The sequence below is a fragment of the Mus caroli genome, chromosome 1, assembly GCF_900094665.2.
Source record: "Mus caroli chromosome 1, CAROLI_EIJ_v1.1, whole genome shotgun sequence".
In the NCBI taxonomy this organism is placed as follows: Eukaryota; Metazoa; Chordata; class Mammalia; order Rodentia; family Muridae; genus Mus; species Mus caroli.
Genome location: NC_034570.1, coordinates 52,967,256 through 52,981,276, shown reverse-complemented (window position 1 = coordinate 52,981,276; position 14,021 = coordinate 52,967,256). Strand labels below are relative to the sequence as shown.

General features: G+C 42.3%; 1 protein-coding gene across 2 annotated transcripts in view; it reads right to left on the bottom strand.

Annotated features, from left to right (window-relative positions):
* Cdk15 (cyclin dependent kinase 15) overlaps positions 1-7,832 on the bottom strand; it is a 92,345-nt gene extending 84,513 nt beyond the window's left edge. Inside the window, exons 1-3 of one of the 2 annotated variants that reach the window (XM_021169327.2) lie at positions 7,626-7,832; positions 6,759-6,908; positions 6,001-6,095 (exon numbers count right to left, since the gene is read on the bottom strand). In XM_021169327.2, the coding sequence (XP_021024986.1) occupies positions 6,001-6,095; positions 6,759-6,908; positions 7,626-7,751 (371 nt within the window). In that variant the 5' untranslated portion in view covers positions 7,752-7,832. The remainder of the gene's footprint in view (positions 1-6,000; positions 6,096-6,758; positions 6,909-7,625) is intronic. The other variant, XM_021169401.2, reaches the window with a different exon arrangement.
* Between the last annotated feature and the right edge of the window lie 6,189 nt (positions 7,833-14,021).

The following is a 14,021-nucleotide window of genomic DNA, read 5'->3' as shown; positions in this document are numbered from 1 at the left end:
TCTCTCTCTCTCTCTCTCTCTCTCTCTCTCTCTCTCTCTCTTTCTTTCTTCCTCTCTCTGTTGTTTATTTTTGTTTTTGCAGAGGGTAGGGAGATGCAAGTTTTTGTCTTGTTGAGACAGGGTCTTGCAATATAGCTCAGGCTGTCCTCCAACTTTCAGTTCTCCTGGATGAGTCTGTTAACAGCTAATGTCTGACTTACCGTAGCATCCAAAGCACCCTCCGATTTGCCTAGGTCTCCCCCTTCCCTCTCCTTCCGTCCTCCTATTCTCCACTTATTTGTCCCAGAAGATTTTGTGCAAGTTCTTTACTACCATGGTGTTTCTAATACTGTGAGATACATACAGCAAGGCCTGCTCTCTCTGTTCCAGGGTTACTCAAGTGCCAGGGTTACAGGAATAAGCCACATGCCTGGTTTTATCATTTCCTCTTACAAAATGTGCTACTCAATAATGTTATAGTATCTTATCATACAAATACATTACAATGTGTTCTGCCAATTCCAAATTCTTATAAATTGCAGTTTGGGTTATTTTAAGAATACTGTGCTGGGCATGGTGGCTCCTGTTGTAACTCTAGCCCTTGAGTGGCTAAGGTGGGAGGAAGGGTGCCACAAGGTCAGCCTGGGCTACATGATGAGTTCTAGACCAACTTGGGCTAGCATGAGACTGTCTCAAGGAAAAACCATGGTGATCATTTCTGCAGTTAAAGATTTTCCCATAGCTCCCATTGTTTCCTTGAGGTAGATATGGAATTGCCAAGTCATAGGGTAGGCACTGCACGTGTCTTTATTAAAGTGAACCCAGGCCCACATTGCTTCCTAAAGAGCTCTGTACTACTGAGCTACATTCTCAGCTCTATCATTTTAAACTTCATTTTTAAAGAGCACGTTTAGAATTTTAGAAAAATTAAGAAGACATTATAGAAAGTTCCCATATCCTTGCTGTTTCTTTGACCTTCGACTCCTACTTAGGAAGGTACAGTTGTTAGTTAATGAACCAAACTGGGCATGGCGACCCACACCTATACTTCTGGCAGTTGGGAGATGGAGGCAGGAGGCCAAGGAGTTCAAGGTCATCCTCAGCTACACAGGAAGTTCATCTGGCCTGAACAGCATGAATCCATATCACAAGGCAAAGCAAAACAACAAAACCTAAACTAAAAGAGTGTACACTAATGATAATTAATGAACCAATATTGATACATTATTATTAAAGGCCATAATTCATTAGGATTTTTAAAACTTTTTTAAACAATTTAACCTAATGGATTCTTCTTTTTTAAAAAAAATCATTTACTTTATGTATATAGGTACACCATTGCTCTCTTCAGACACATCAGAAGAGGGCATCAGATCTCATTACAGATGGTTGTGAGCCACCATGTGGCTGCTGGGAATTGAACTCAGGACCTCTGGAAGAACAGTCAGTGCTCTAAAACACTGAGCCATCTCTCCAGCCAGGATTTTAACTTTAACTTTGACTTCATGTCCTTGTTTCTGTCCAGATTCTATTCAGGACTACATTTAGTTGTTGAATCTTGCTAGGCCCCTCTTGGCTGTGCAGTTTGTCACATTTTCTCAGGATTTGATCACCTGGATGGTTTTGGAAAGTGCAGGTTAAGAACTTTAAAGGATGCCCCTCTCAGAGTCTTTTTTCTTGATTTTTCTCTTGTTCTTCCATAAAAATGCTTTTGATTATTTGGGCATTTCACATCATGCACCCCAATGACACTGATTTCTCACAGATGTTTCTTTTAAAACTAAACTGAAATTCTGAGTTTGGGGAAGGCTCAGAGCATCTTGACCATATTCTATCATGACTTGAAATTCTTGATGTTGACTTTTTAACTGCCTGTGTGAGGTAGTATTTGTTGAATGTCGATTGTGAATCGACTATCCACCACCCCTATATCAGGATCAAATTCACTAAGTGTAGCCCGCACTTTGGGCACGGATCCACTGAGATCCACTTCTGAGGCAGTGGATCCACGTAAGGTACCTGGGGTTCTTTTGCATGGGAGATTTATTTCTTCTCTCTTCTTTATTAATGTACTGAGCCATTCATTTGTAGCTGCAGAAACTCATAGATATTTTATTATTTGGGTTATAACTCAATACCACTTAATTTTGTGCCCTGGTTTTGGCAGGTTTGCCCCTTGGAAGCTCTTCTGTTGATACCCATGCAGCTTTGCCAAACCTCTCCTGAGTGTGGGCTTAGATTGGCTTTTCCTTCACAGTTTGCTCTCTGTGGGTATCATATTTTAATTTTAACTTCACTACTTTTGGAACTGCATTTCCCAGTCTTCTCTATTTATCTCACCCCTATTTCTCCTTTTTACGGGAACGTTTTACCCAGACTTTTGCCCTCACAAAAGTCTCACTTGTCTTTCAAATTTTGAACTTAAAAAATTTTTTATGGGGTCTGGAGGGATGGCTCAGCAGTTAAGAGCACTGGCTGCTCTTCCGGAGGTCCCGAGTTCAATTCCCAGCAACCCCATGGTGGCTCACAACCATCTATAATGGAATCTGATGTTCTCCTCTGGCATGCAGGTGTACGTGAAGATAGAGCACTCATATTCTAGGAAAGGAGAAAAAGAGACTTATGGTGTGGTGACCACAGGAGATCCCAACCAGCTAAGATTTTCCCTTTATGCTTACAAAGGCAGGTACAAAGGCATATTCCTGAGTTCAGGGTTGACCTGGGACAGAGCAGGGTTACACTCAGGTGTGGTAGAAATGGTCATTTCAAGTTGGGGTCCCACCCAGCTATCTTATTGTCTGTGCTAAACAGAGGCAGGCAGATCTCTGAATTCTTTTGCAGTGTTAAAAAGAAAATGTGTGCTTGCTGTCTTCTAAGAATTAAGGGGCTGGGGTCACAGGATGCTTCATGGGATAATCAAAAGGAAGCCTGGTGTAAATGGCTGGATTGATAGGTAAAATAAAAGACTGGACTTAGGATCTAGAGGAGAGGAGCTATCCAGTGAATGTTTTAGGATAGCAAGGTAGAACTGCTTGGAGAACTGTCTTGAGAAGAAACTAGAGAGAGCTGTCTGGAGATCTCCAGAGACAGCAGACCAGAGAGAAAGCAGACTGGAAAGCTGTCTGGAGCAGAGCACAGGCTGCCAGCTTGGATCCACGATTTGACTTTGTGATTTGTTTTCTGCAGCTCTCGGACGCCCCATCCTCAGAACCCCTCTCTAAGCCAAGGCTGGTCCTTGCATCCTACACCTCTTCTGTAAGTATTTCAAGGGGCACCTCTGTTTAGTAACAAGAAAACCTGAAGTCAGAGAAGCACTGACATCCTTATATAGTAGCTTCCAACTGCCCTGACTTTGCAAACCCCTTGGAATCTGCTGCAGCACACACATCCTAGCTGCACCTCCCCTGCCCTTCCCTCCTTCCAGCTCCCCAACGCTGGGGCTGGTTCTGTGGTTCTGACAAGGGAAGTTTTAGGGTTTTTATTTTTGTTTTGTTTTGTTTTTAACTTGTTTCTGCACTGCACAGAGTTGTCCTCCTTGTCCCTGAGTCTAGCTTCTCTTCCCCTCCCTCAGATGCCCTGTTCAAATATTCCTTACTCAGTGAGCCCTCTTCTCACCTCTCCATTTAAAACTGTAATTACCCCCACCGCCCTCTGGATCTGCCCATTCTGTTCCTTTCCACAGCACCCGTCCCCCTCTGAGTCACTATTTTACTAGTTTGGTTATCGTCTTGTGTTCCTCCCACACTCCAAAGTACTCATCCCAGCTAAAGCCTGGCGTGGATACAGCAGCAGAGCAAAGGTGTTTAATTTCAGCAAACTTTCTGACTTCAGGCTGTCGTGGACCACAGCAACCGTTTAGGAATCCTACTTGTTTTAATACTGACAGTCAGATTTTTGTTGCTTCTGTGAGGATAACTTTCTCTATAATACTTTCTAAATAGTTATTTCTAATACATAAGCAACTTGTTTTGACTTTGTATACTGATCACACGAATGCTCTGTGTTACTAGGTCTAATAATCTCTTAGGTGATGATCATAGCCTCTTTAAAAAGAGCATGTTACAATCAAAAAAAAAAATTAATCATCTTCAGTTCCCTCCTTTTTGCAGAAGCTAGAACATCTATGATAGTTTTTGGGTTTTCGTGTTGTTGTTTGTTTTCTTTTGAGACAAGGTCTTACCCTGCCTCAGTTATAGCCTTCCTGCGGTAACCTCCTGATATGCCACCATACCTGGCTCTTTATAGTACTTTAAAATGTGCTTTTAAATCGTACATGTTCTGTTTTCATGGTAGCCTCCAGTTTCAACCACTAAAAGTAAACCTTTTGTGCTCATACTTTCCTGTGTACATCTCAATCTGTAGAATTACTAAGTGGTTTGTTTGTTTTCCCAAACAAGACCATGGGGTGCACGTTGTCTGGAAGACACCACTCCCCACCTCCTTCTTCAGTATCGGCCTCTTTCTATATTGGTTCATAGTATGGTAAATATTTACCTTGCCTTGCTTTAATGGATATTTAAGGCCAGTTTTTATTTTTATCTAGGCTATTATAATATGTAAGTATATAATCCTTTTGTAGTATATTAAACATAGTAGAAATATGCCATTCTTTTGTTGTATGTATAATACATACATTATTCTTTTGTGACAAGGTCTCTCGCTGAACCTGGGGCTAGCCTAGTGACTAGCAAGCTCCACGGATTGTCTTGTCTTCACTCCTTCCTGTCCTCACAGCCCTTGGGTTAAGGCATTCAGAGCTTCACCTGGATTTTTACTCAGATTTGAAGATTTCAATTCAGGCTGGGAAGCACTTCTGAGGGAATTTTTCATTCTATTACTAAACTGAGTTTCTTGAAAGCAATATATTATATTCTTAGTTTCTGGGATAATCTATGGTCGTGAGTCAAATCCTGGTTCTATATAATTAAAATTGTATTTCCCTGATAATCTTATTTTAACGAAGACAGCACAAATATGCAAACTCTAAAATAAGCAAAAAATATTTAGGTTTATAGTGCTTGCACTTTTAAAATATGACTACTGTTAAGTCATTATTTTCTCTACTGGAGTACTATAAGCTAAGGGATAAGGTTTTCCAACTCTCCTACCCTTACTACAAGGTAGATGAAAGCCCCTACCCCATCTTCAAACCAGGTATATTTGGGTTTTAGATAACAATTCTTTTTTCCCAACCATTTGGTATATTTTACAAATGCAGAACACAGTTTAAAGATTTAGGAAGGGATAAGAAAAGCCTTAAAGAAACCAACTGACTTTCTCACAAGGTAGTAATTGTTTGGGGGTTAACAGTGGAGAAAGTCTACCTTCTTCAGTGGTTGATTTTAGCTAGGTTTTTATTGGTTCGGTTTGGTTTATTTATTGGTTTTTTGGTTGTTTTTTTTTTTCTTTTTTCTTTTTTGGTTTTTTTGTTTGTTTGTCTTGTTTCTCAAGGCTGTTAAAATCACCATGCCGGGGCTGGCGACATGGCTCAGTGGTTAAGAGTGCTGACTGCTTTTGTAAAGGTCCTGAGTTCAAATCCCAGCAACCACATGGTGGCTCACAACCATCTGTAATGAAATCTGATGCCCTCTTCTGGAGTGTCTGAAGACAGCTACAGTGTACTTACATATAAACAAACAAACAAACAAATAAATACTTACATATAAATAAATAAATAAATGTTTTTTAAAAAGACAAACATATAAGAGCACTGACTGCTCTTCCAGAGGTCCTAAGTTCAATTCCCAGCAACCACATGGTGGCTCACAACCATCTGTAATGGAGTCCGATGCCCTCTTCTGGTGTGTCTGAAGACAGCAACAATATACTCATATGAATAAAATAAATAAAATCTTTTAAAAATCCAAAACCATGCAAAACAAAACAAAAGCTCTACCATGTCTACCATCCTTTTGTTCCAGATGTCCTGCCTCAGTCCCAAAGACTGAATGTGTGTGCTGTCAGTTGGCCTTATAATGCAATAGGAGATGACCTCATCAAAAATCTTCATGAGTCACTTACCTGCTGATGCCCTTGTAAACTTTGGCATAAGAACCTTCACCCAGCTTCTCCAAGTTCAAGTAAGATGAGGCTGCCCCAAAAGGGAGGCTCTTCTTCTGTTCAAAAGGTGGGGCGAGAGGTGGGAAGACAGAAAGAACACATAAAAAATATGTTGACTTATATTTTCCCTAGGGACATTAGACAGCAGTGTGTGTGTGTGTGTGTATCTGTCTGTCTGTCTATCTGTCTTGTCTTTCTGTCTGTCTATCTGTGTGCATATATTTGTATGTATGTTTGTGTCCGTGTGTGTCTATGTGTCTATGTGTTTGTGTATATGTCTGTGTCCATGTCCATGTGTTTCTGTCTCTGTGTCAGTGTCTGTGTCTGTCTGTCTGCATGTGTGCCTGTGTATGTCTGTGTGTTGTGTGTGTATGCCTGTTTGTGCATGTGCATGTGTGTGTGTGCATGTTTGTATGTGTATGTGTCTGTCTGCATGTGTGCCTGTGTATGTCTATGTGTTGTGTGTGCATGCCTGTTTGTGCATGTGTGTGTGTGCATGTTTGTATGTGTACGTGTGTGTCTGTATATGTGCCTGTGCATGTGTGTCTGTGTGTATGTGTGACTGTCTCTGTGTGTGTGCATGTGTGTGTATGTCTGTGTATGTGTCTATGTGTAAGTGCACATGCAAGCCCACACAGGCATCCCTGGAAGGTGAGGGCTAGCTTCCCTAGACAGGCACCCATGAAATTCTCCTTGATGCCTGTCAGCAGTTCACTCACCCATGGCAACCCCTGCCTCAGATTCTCTTCCTGAAAAGAATCACTGTTACTCCGGGGCCTTTTACTCTCCAACTTCTGGGCACTGGCAGCCTCGAGTCCCCTGGGGTGAAATGAAGCCATGGAACTGGATGCTTCTTTTAGATCTGTTAGCTAGAGGAAAAGAACGTCCAGGAGCAAAATGTGTACAAAGTCACAATGTAGTGGCTGGCAAAACCTTTTCTTTGTTTTATTAGCCTGTTTTTGGTTTGCTTGTTTGTTTATTTGTTGTTTGTTTTTGGTTTGATTGTTTGTAAGCTTCCCGCACCCCTGAAAGGCAGGTTTCCTGAAAGTCAGATCTCTTAGATGGTACCAATTACTGAAATACTAAATTTTTCCTTCACCTACACAGTTTAACCCAGCCTCCTTGAGGGTGTCTCCCAATTCCTTCATTTAACTCAATTTCCTCCGTACCTGCCCACCTTCCTTGGTACTTAATGTAATACCTTAGAATAATCTTGTAAGATACTGCTAATAATCACGAGCTAATTACTGAAACTGAGAATCCACAGTGGACCTACCGGTATGGCAGCTTGCCCTCTACAGTTCAGCCCTGCAATTTAGTGGCTCAGAGACGTCCAGAGAAGAACCACTTTCTCTATTTCAAGTCAAAAAGCGGCCAAACCCAAGGCTTATTCCCCTCTTCTGGTTTACAAGTACATCCCCAAACTTGATAACTACAGCCATAAATCCTCTGTGACTTTAATAGAATTTTCTTTTTATGAGTTTAGACCTACCGCAGAGGAATAAGACCCTGTTACAAAAGGGAGTGTCTGTCTGAATTGCTTGGTTTACTAATAAAGAAAGATGCTCCTCCCGGCATGCGAGTACCTCGAATACAGCAGGCTCGGTGCTTCCAGGCTGGCTTCTCTGACAGCTGTGCGCCTCCCCTCCCTCCGAACGGTGGTAGCAACTGCATCCTGGCTGTAGCCTCTTTGCACACAGCTCTTGACCCATACTAGCCCAGGTTCAAGGAGAAAACCCGCCCTTGAACCTCTTCCCACCCGCCTCTCCTCATACGCTCCCCCTCTGCCAGAGGTCAGCAGAGTGGAGCTTCTCTGTGACTCACACGAGGGCTCTGCCTGGAGCAGTCTCATGACTTCAGCAGTTTTAGCTCATCAGTGCAAAGAATGCATCAGAACCGCAGCGGCTAGCGCTCATGTGTGCACACTCAAAAACAAGGAGGCTCTGCCCGAGAGAATACAACTGGGCACACTGGAGTAAGCTCTCTCACTCCTGCCACAAGTCAGTTCTTTGGATACACTCACTTCCCCAGAATGTGCATCACCCAAGTGTTTACTGGGCTATCCTGGGGCTAAAGTGGTCATGCTGAGGCGTGTTCTATCCCTTGCTTTCATCTGAAAGCCTCTTGGTTTTCAAACTTGTTTTTCTTTTGAGGCAATGTCTCTCCCAGCAGCCCATCTAGTTTCCAAGTGGAGGTAATCCTCCTGCCTCAGCTTCTCCAGTCCCGGGATTGCAGATGAGAGCCATCTGACTCAGATTGGTTTTTCCAACATTAAAGTGAATTTGCAAACTAGCCAACTTTTAGAGTCAAAGGAACCACAGAACGGTGGTATGGAAAGAAAGCTGAGGATTCTGACTCCTTCTCTGCCTCCAAACGAAAGTCAATCTCAGTCTGACAGGGCAAAGCCATTCCTTCAAACACTAGTAAATACCTGTGTTGCTAATACTCTACAAATAGTGGAGAGTCAAGGGTGGAGAGCGGAGTTTGAGCTGGGTATGATGGACCCAAGACCTCTGGAAGAGCAGACAGTGCTCTTAACTGTTGAGCCATCTCCCCAACCCCCAGTGGCACACTTGTAATCTCAGTACTTTGGAGACTGAAACAGCAGGGTGATGAGTTCAAGACTAGCCTGGACGACGTAATATGATTCTTTTCAAATTTCAAGTAAAGAGGAAACAGAAATTGTGTGTGAGTATGTGTGAGAGTGTGGTGTGTGTGTGAGTGTGGTGTGTGTGAGAGTTTGGTGTATGTGTGAGTGTTTGTGTGAGAGTTTGTGAGAGTGTGGTGTGTGTGAGAGTGTGATGTGTGTGTACACGCACATATCTCCTCATTCCCCCATTCCTCCCTTCCTTTCATATCAGTGTAATTAATGTTTAATGTCTGTAAATACTATATTAGTACTTGGCATTTCTAGGAATCTAATCTGGATCAAACTGCTTTGTAGTCTGTGATTGTAGATAGAACTCTTTTTCTATGAGAGGTGCTCTAATATTATTTCCGTCATAATATGTCAATCGCAATAACATACACAACAATTATCTATGAGAAGAGGGGCTATGTGTTATCACAACAGTACCATGGATAGTTAACTTCTGAATTTTCCTCTGTTAAATCTTTACTTTTATGTGATTTCATTGTAGTGGTTTGCATAGAAATGGCCCCCATAGACTCATACATTTGAATGCTTGGCCCATAGGCAATGAAAATGTTAGGAGGTGTGACTTTGTTGGAGTAGGTGTGCCCTTGTTGGAGGAAGTGTTTCATTGTAAAAGCGGTCTTTGAAGTCTCATATGCTCAAGCTAGCCCCAGTAGTCTCCTGCTGCCTGTGGATCAAAATGTAGAACTCTCAGCTCTTTCTCCTGCACCATATCTGCCTGTACATCACCACCATGCTTCTTGCCTTGATGCTAATGGACTGACCCTCTGAAACTGTAAGCCAGCCCCAGTTAAATGTTTTCCTTTATAAGAGTTGCGATGGTCAGGGTGTTTCTTCACAGCCATGGAAACCCTAAGACATGAACCTTGAGCATATGTTTTAAGTTTTATTTCAAAATTGCTACAAGCAAGCAAGCAAGGTCCATGCCTTCGTTGTCAGCACTTGGGAAACAAGCAAGACGATTGCCATGAGTTAGAGGTCAGTCTGGGTTCCAGAGTCAAAACAAAGACGAAAAGAGAAACAATTTGCTACAGACGATCTAAGGCAAGTCCATTCAAAGATTTACTAAAGTTTGAGACACTTAGAGAGAGAAAGTAAGAAACCAATGATGCACAATGGATAGGGACTAGGCATAAAAACAGTTACACCTCAAAAGCAGCTAGACTTTTGACTGACATACAACTGAGAGAGAAGTTCTTTCTCATCATAATAATTTTTCACGTATTCATTGTAATAAAATTTGTCAGAAACGCTCATTCAGATCTGGTGAGCTGGCTCGTTGGGTAGATGTCTCTGCACCAAGTCTGCTGACCTGACTTTCTATATTGGAACCTAAAGGTGGGACGAGGGAACCGACTAACTTTGGCAAGAAGTTTCCTCTGAGGGCCACGTGCACACCAGGACATATGCAACTTGTTGATTCTTTCCTCAAAGAAGATGGTGGATTTTGTCATAGACAAATTACATCCGAGCTGGATGTGGTGACAGGGACCTATGTATTGTCCCAGCATTTAGGAACGTGAGACAGAAGGATCCTGAGTCTGAGGCCAGGCTGGACTACATATTAAGACCTTACTAAAAAAATGAAAGAAAGAAATATGAGCTAAGTTCTGCTTTAAGATAATTTCATAAATTTTAGATTAGGGTGTGGGAGGGGGTGGGAGAGTATTTCACTCTGTAGCCCAGGCTAGACTGGAACTCACTAGGTAGCTCACAGAAGTCTGGCACTTAGGGCAAGCCTCTGGCCTCAGCCTCCCAATTGCCAGAAGTACAGGTGACACGCCAAATCAAATAAGTTTTAAAAATTCAAAATGGCTAGCATTTGTGTAAGCTGAAGGAATTGTGTAGCTAACTCACAAACATGCTTGAATAGAGGATTATTTTAATTAACTTCCCTTTGTATATGTGTGTGTGTGTAGATGGTTTATTTCTGAAGGATTAAATTGTTGTTTACCAACTAGAGAGGACATCTGAAGGGAAACTGTAAAATATCCTTCAGAATTTTCAAAATTTAATAATTCATGGTTTGCTGAAGGTCAAGGAAAAACACTGGGTGACTCTTTAAGATTTTTTTTTTAAGCTCTGTGTCCAAAACAATCATTTTTGTTACAAAGATTTCTGAATAAGGGCAGAGATGGAGATGATTTCCTTGCAAACAGCATCCTAGCAGTTTATACTTCAGATCAACTAGGCTGTGCCTTCCGCAGCTTGGTGGGTATCCTGGGCCCTGCCTGCCTGGGGCATGCACACTGTTGCTACTGTTGTCCCCTGCAGAGAAGAGCCGCCAGAACGAAGCTCATGGAACTGAGAAGTCCCTGTGCTTGCTACCCACTTAAATGGACACACACGGACTGTAGCTCGATTCAGACTGCAGCAAGATCCCTCAGGCCAGCTCAGCATGGCTCACTCCTAACTGCATCGTTTTCCCCCACCCTCAGCCCCCACTCATTCCTTACTCCCCACCCCGCCCTCTTTCTCTCCTCCACCCCCACCCCCGCTCCCCACCCCGCCTTCACTGGGCTTGCGTTTACAGCTCCTCCTCTTTCTTTTCAGTCTCTTTTCAGAGAAGCTGGGTTAAAACAAATGGTTCGTTCATTCATTCTTTTACTTATTTATCTATCTATCGATTTGATTATTTGAGGAAGTCTCACGTGTAGCCAAGGATGCGGATGAATTCCTGATCTTCCTGCCTCCACCTCTAGGATTGCAGGTGTGTGCATCACAGCCACTCTGCTTTTTTTTTTTTTAATTTAGCAATAAAATTATAAGTTATTGATAATTTCAGTTTAGTTTTTCTCTCATATTTTGGCGGTCCATTTTCCGTTCTCAAATGTTGTGAATTCAAACTACTGAGTTTGCATATTTCTCCCGTTTCCTCGGGAGAAATAAAATTTTTATTTATTTTTTATTAAATTTAGTACTTTGGGGAAGGGGAATAGTATTGGCTTACAGACAGTTCCGATAGGCTCCTCCCAACAGCTACCCAGCAACAGCTTTCGTCATCACCAGGTAGCCAGCCAGGTTAAAAGCCAGATGTGGCAGCACATAAGAAGACTACTCACTAGGGACTGCCCTCCCCCCACCTGAGGAGAAGGGGAGGGGGGACGAGAAAAGGATTGTGGGAGGGGGTACCGAGAGGGGGGCAGTGAGAGGGATGTAAAGTGAATAAAAAAATCACTACCCCAGCCCCCTCCCTCCTCTTCTTCCACTCTGTTTCTATGTGTCCCTAGTTGGTCTTTCTTTCTCTCTTCCTCTTTTTGTCTCCCCTCTCTCTCCCCCATTCTCTGCCTCTAGCCCTTTTTCAGGTCCCTGCTGGATCTTCCCTCACAATAGATCTTGTTTTATATTAGGTCTGTCACATGGCATGGTTTCTCAGGGGAACATCTTGGCAGGGGCCTGCCAGGTAGTCCTGTACTCCCACCATATTATATCACAATATTTTACAACAAATAACATCTAATGATTTTTCTTTAATATGTGGGTGATCTCAGATGTTCCACAGAACTAACATGAAAAATACAATCAGAAATGTTGAAAACAAGCCCTAGGACCCACATAACGGAATGCTAATACTTAGGTACAATTAGAATTATATTTTAATGGCAGAGTGGTGATCAAGATACACGATGAAGTGAAAAAACAAAACCAGAACAATGCCTGTAGTGTCTTACTCTTGTCATAAAAGAATGAGACAAAAAACTCTGAGGTAGTAGCTCATGCATGCAACCACAGCACTGGGACAGCTGAGGCAGGAGGATTGTCATAAGATTGGTGACAGCCTGCATAAATAGTTAGACTTTGGGTGGGGGGGGTGACATAAAGCAGCTGGTGGTGCAATTTTGTAACACACAAGATGCCTGAGGCAGGAGGATTTCCAGCTTAAGGCCAACTTGAATTACATATTCAGACCCTCTTTCTTTCTCTCTCTTTTTCTCTCTCTCTTTCTCTCTCTCTCTTTCTTTCTTTCTTCCTTCATTCCTTCCTTTCTTTTGCTTCTTTGTTTCTTTCTTTCTTTAAAAAAATTATTTATTTTATGTATATGAGTACAATGTAGCTGTACAGATGGTTGTAAGCCTTCATGTGGTTGTTGGGCAGAGGCAGGCGGATTTCTGAGTACGAGGCCAGCCTGGTCTACAGAGTTCCAGGACAGCCAGGGCTACACAGAGAAACCCTGTCTCGAAGAAAAGAAAGAAAGAAAGAAAGAAAGAAAGAAAAGAAGAGAAGAGAAGAGAAGAGAAGAGAAGAGAAGAGAAGAGAAGAGAAGAGAAGAGAAGAGAAGAGAGGAAAAGAAGGGCATCAGATCTCATTACGGGTGGTTGTGAGCCACTATGTAGTTGCTGGGATTTGAACTCAGGACCTTTGGAAGAGCAGTCAGTGCTCTTACCCACTGAGCCATCTTGCTAGCCCTCAGACCCTGTTTCAAAGAGAACGACAAAACGAATCAACAACAACTTAAAAACAAACAAACAAACAAACAAACAAACCAGAATGCCCTGAATAAAAAAAAGTTTCTTAAAATTCATTCACACAGAATCTATACATATCTATCTATATATCTATTAATCATCTATCAACTATCTATCACCTACCATCTCTATCATCTAACATCTATTTATCTGTGTATCATTTAACATCTATGTCCATCTGCCCATCTGTCTTTCTATCATCTCTATCATCTAACATCTATCTGTTCATCCATCCGTCTGTCTGTCTGTCTGTCATCTATCTCCCTGCCCATTTCTCACCAGAATAGGTAGATTTTCAATAAAATTACAACAGGCATCATTGTTGTGACAGCTCATGTTGTCATTGTTGGGAAGATGCTGGTTCCAAGCTCCATGACTTCATAGAAACTGGTCCTCAGAGCATTAGGCTGTCCTGGAACTCCAGCCGATACTCCTGTCTCAGTTTCCTAAGATCCTCTGCCTTCTTACTGTCACTTTCCTCTTCTACTTTGACAGAAGACTTGGATTAAATACATAACAAGTTCCTCACTATCAGACCCAAGTCTGCTGTATTCATACTTCTGTTGTTTATATAAAAAGCACAACCTTCTGAGAGTGGGAGGGAGCTGAGACAAGTTCTTGCTATATCATCCTGGCTGCTCAGAGCTCACTGTATGCTCAAGTCTGGCTTCTAACTTCTAGTGACCTCTTGTCTCAGCCTCCTGGTTGCTGGGATCACAGGTCTGTGCCACCATTCTCAGTATTTGAATCATTTAGAAAGTCACACTGCAAACTGAGTTTGACCCCTGAGCCCCACATAGTGAGAAGAGAAAAAGGTCTCCCAAAATTTGCCCTCCAGCTTCCATGAAAGTCAGTTCGTG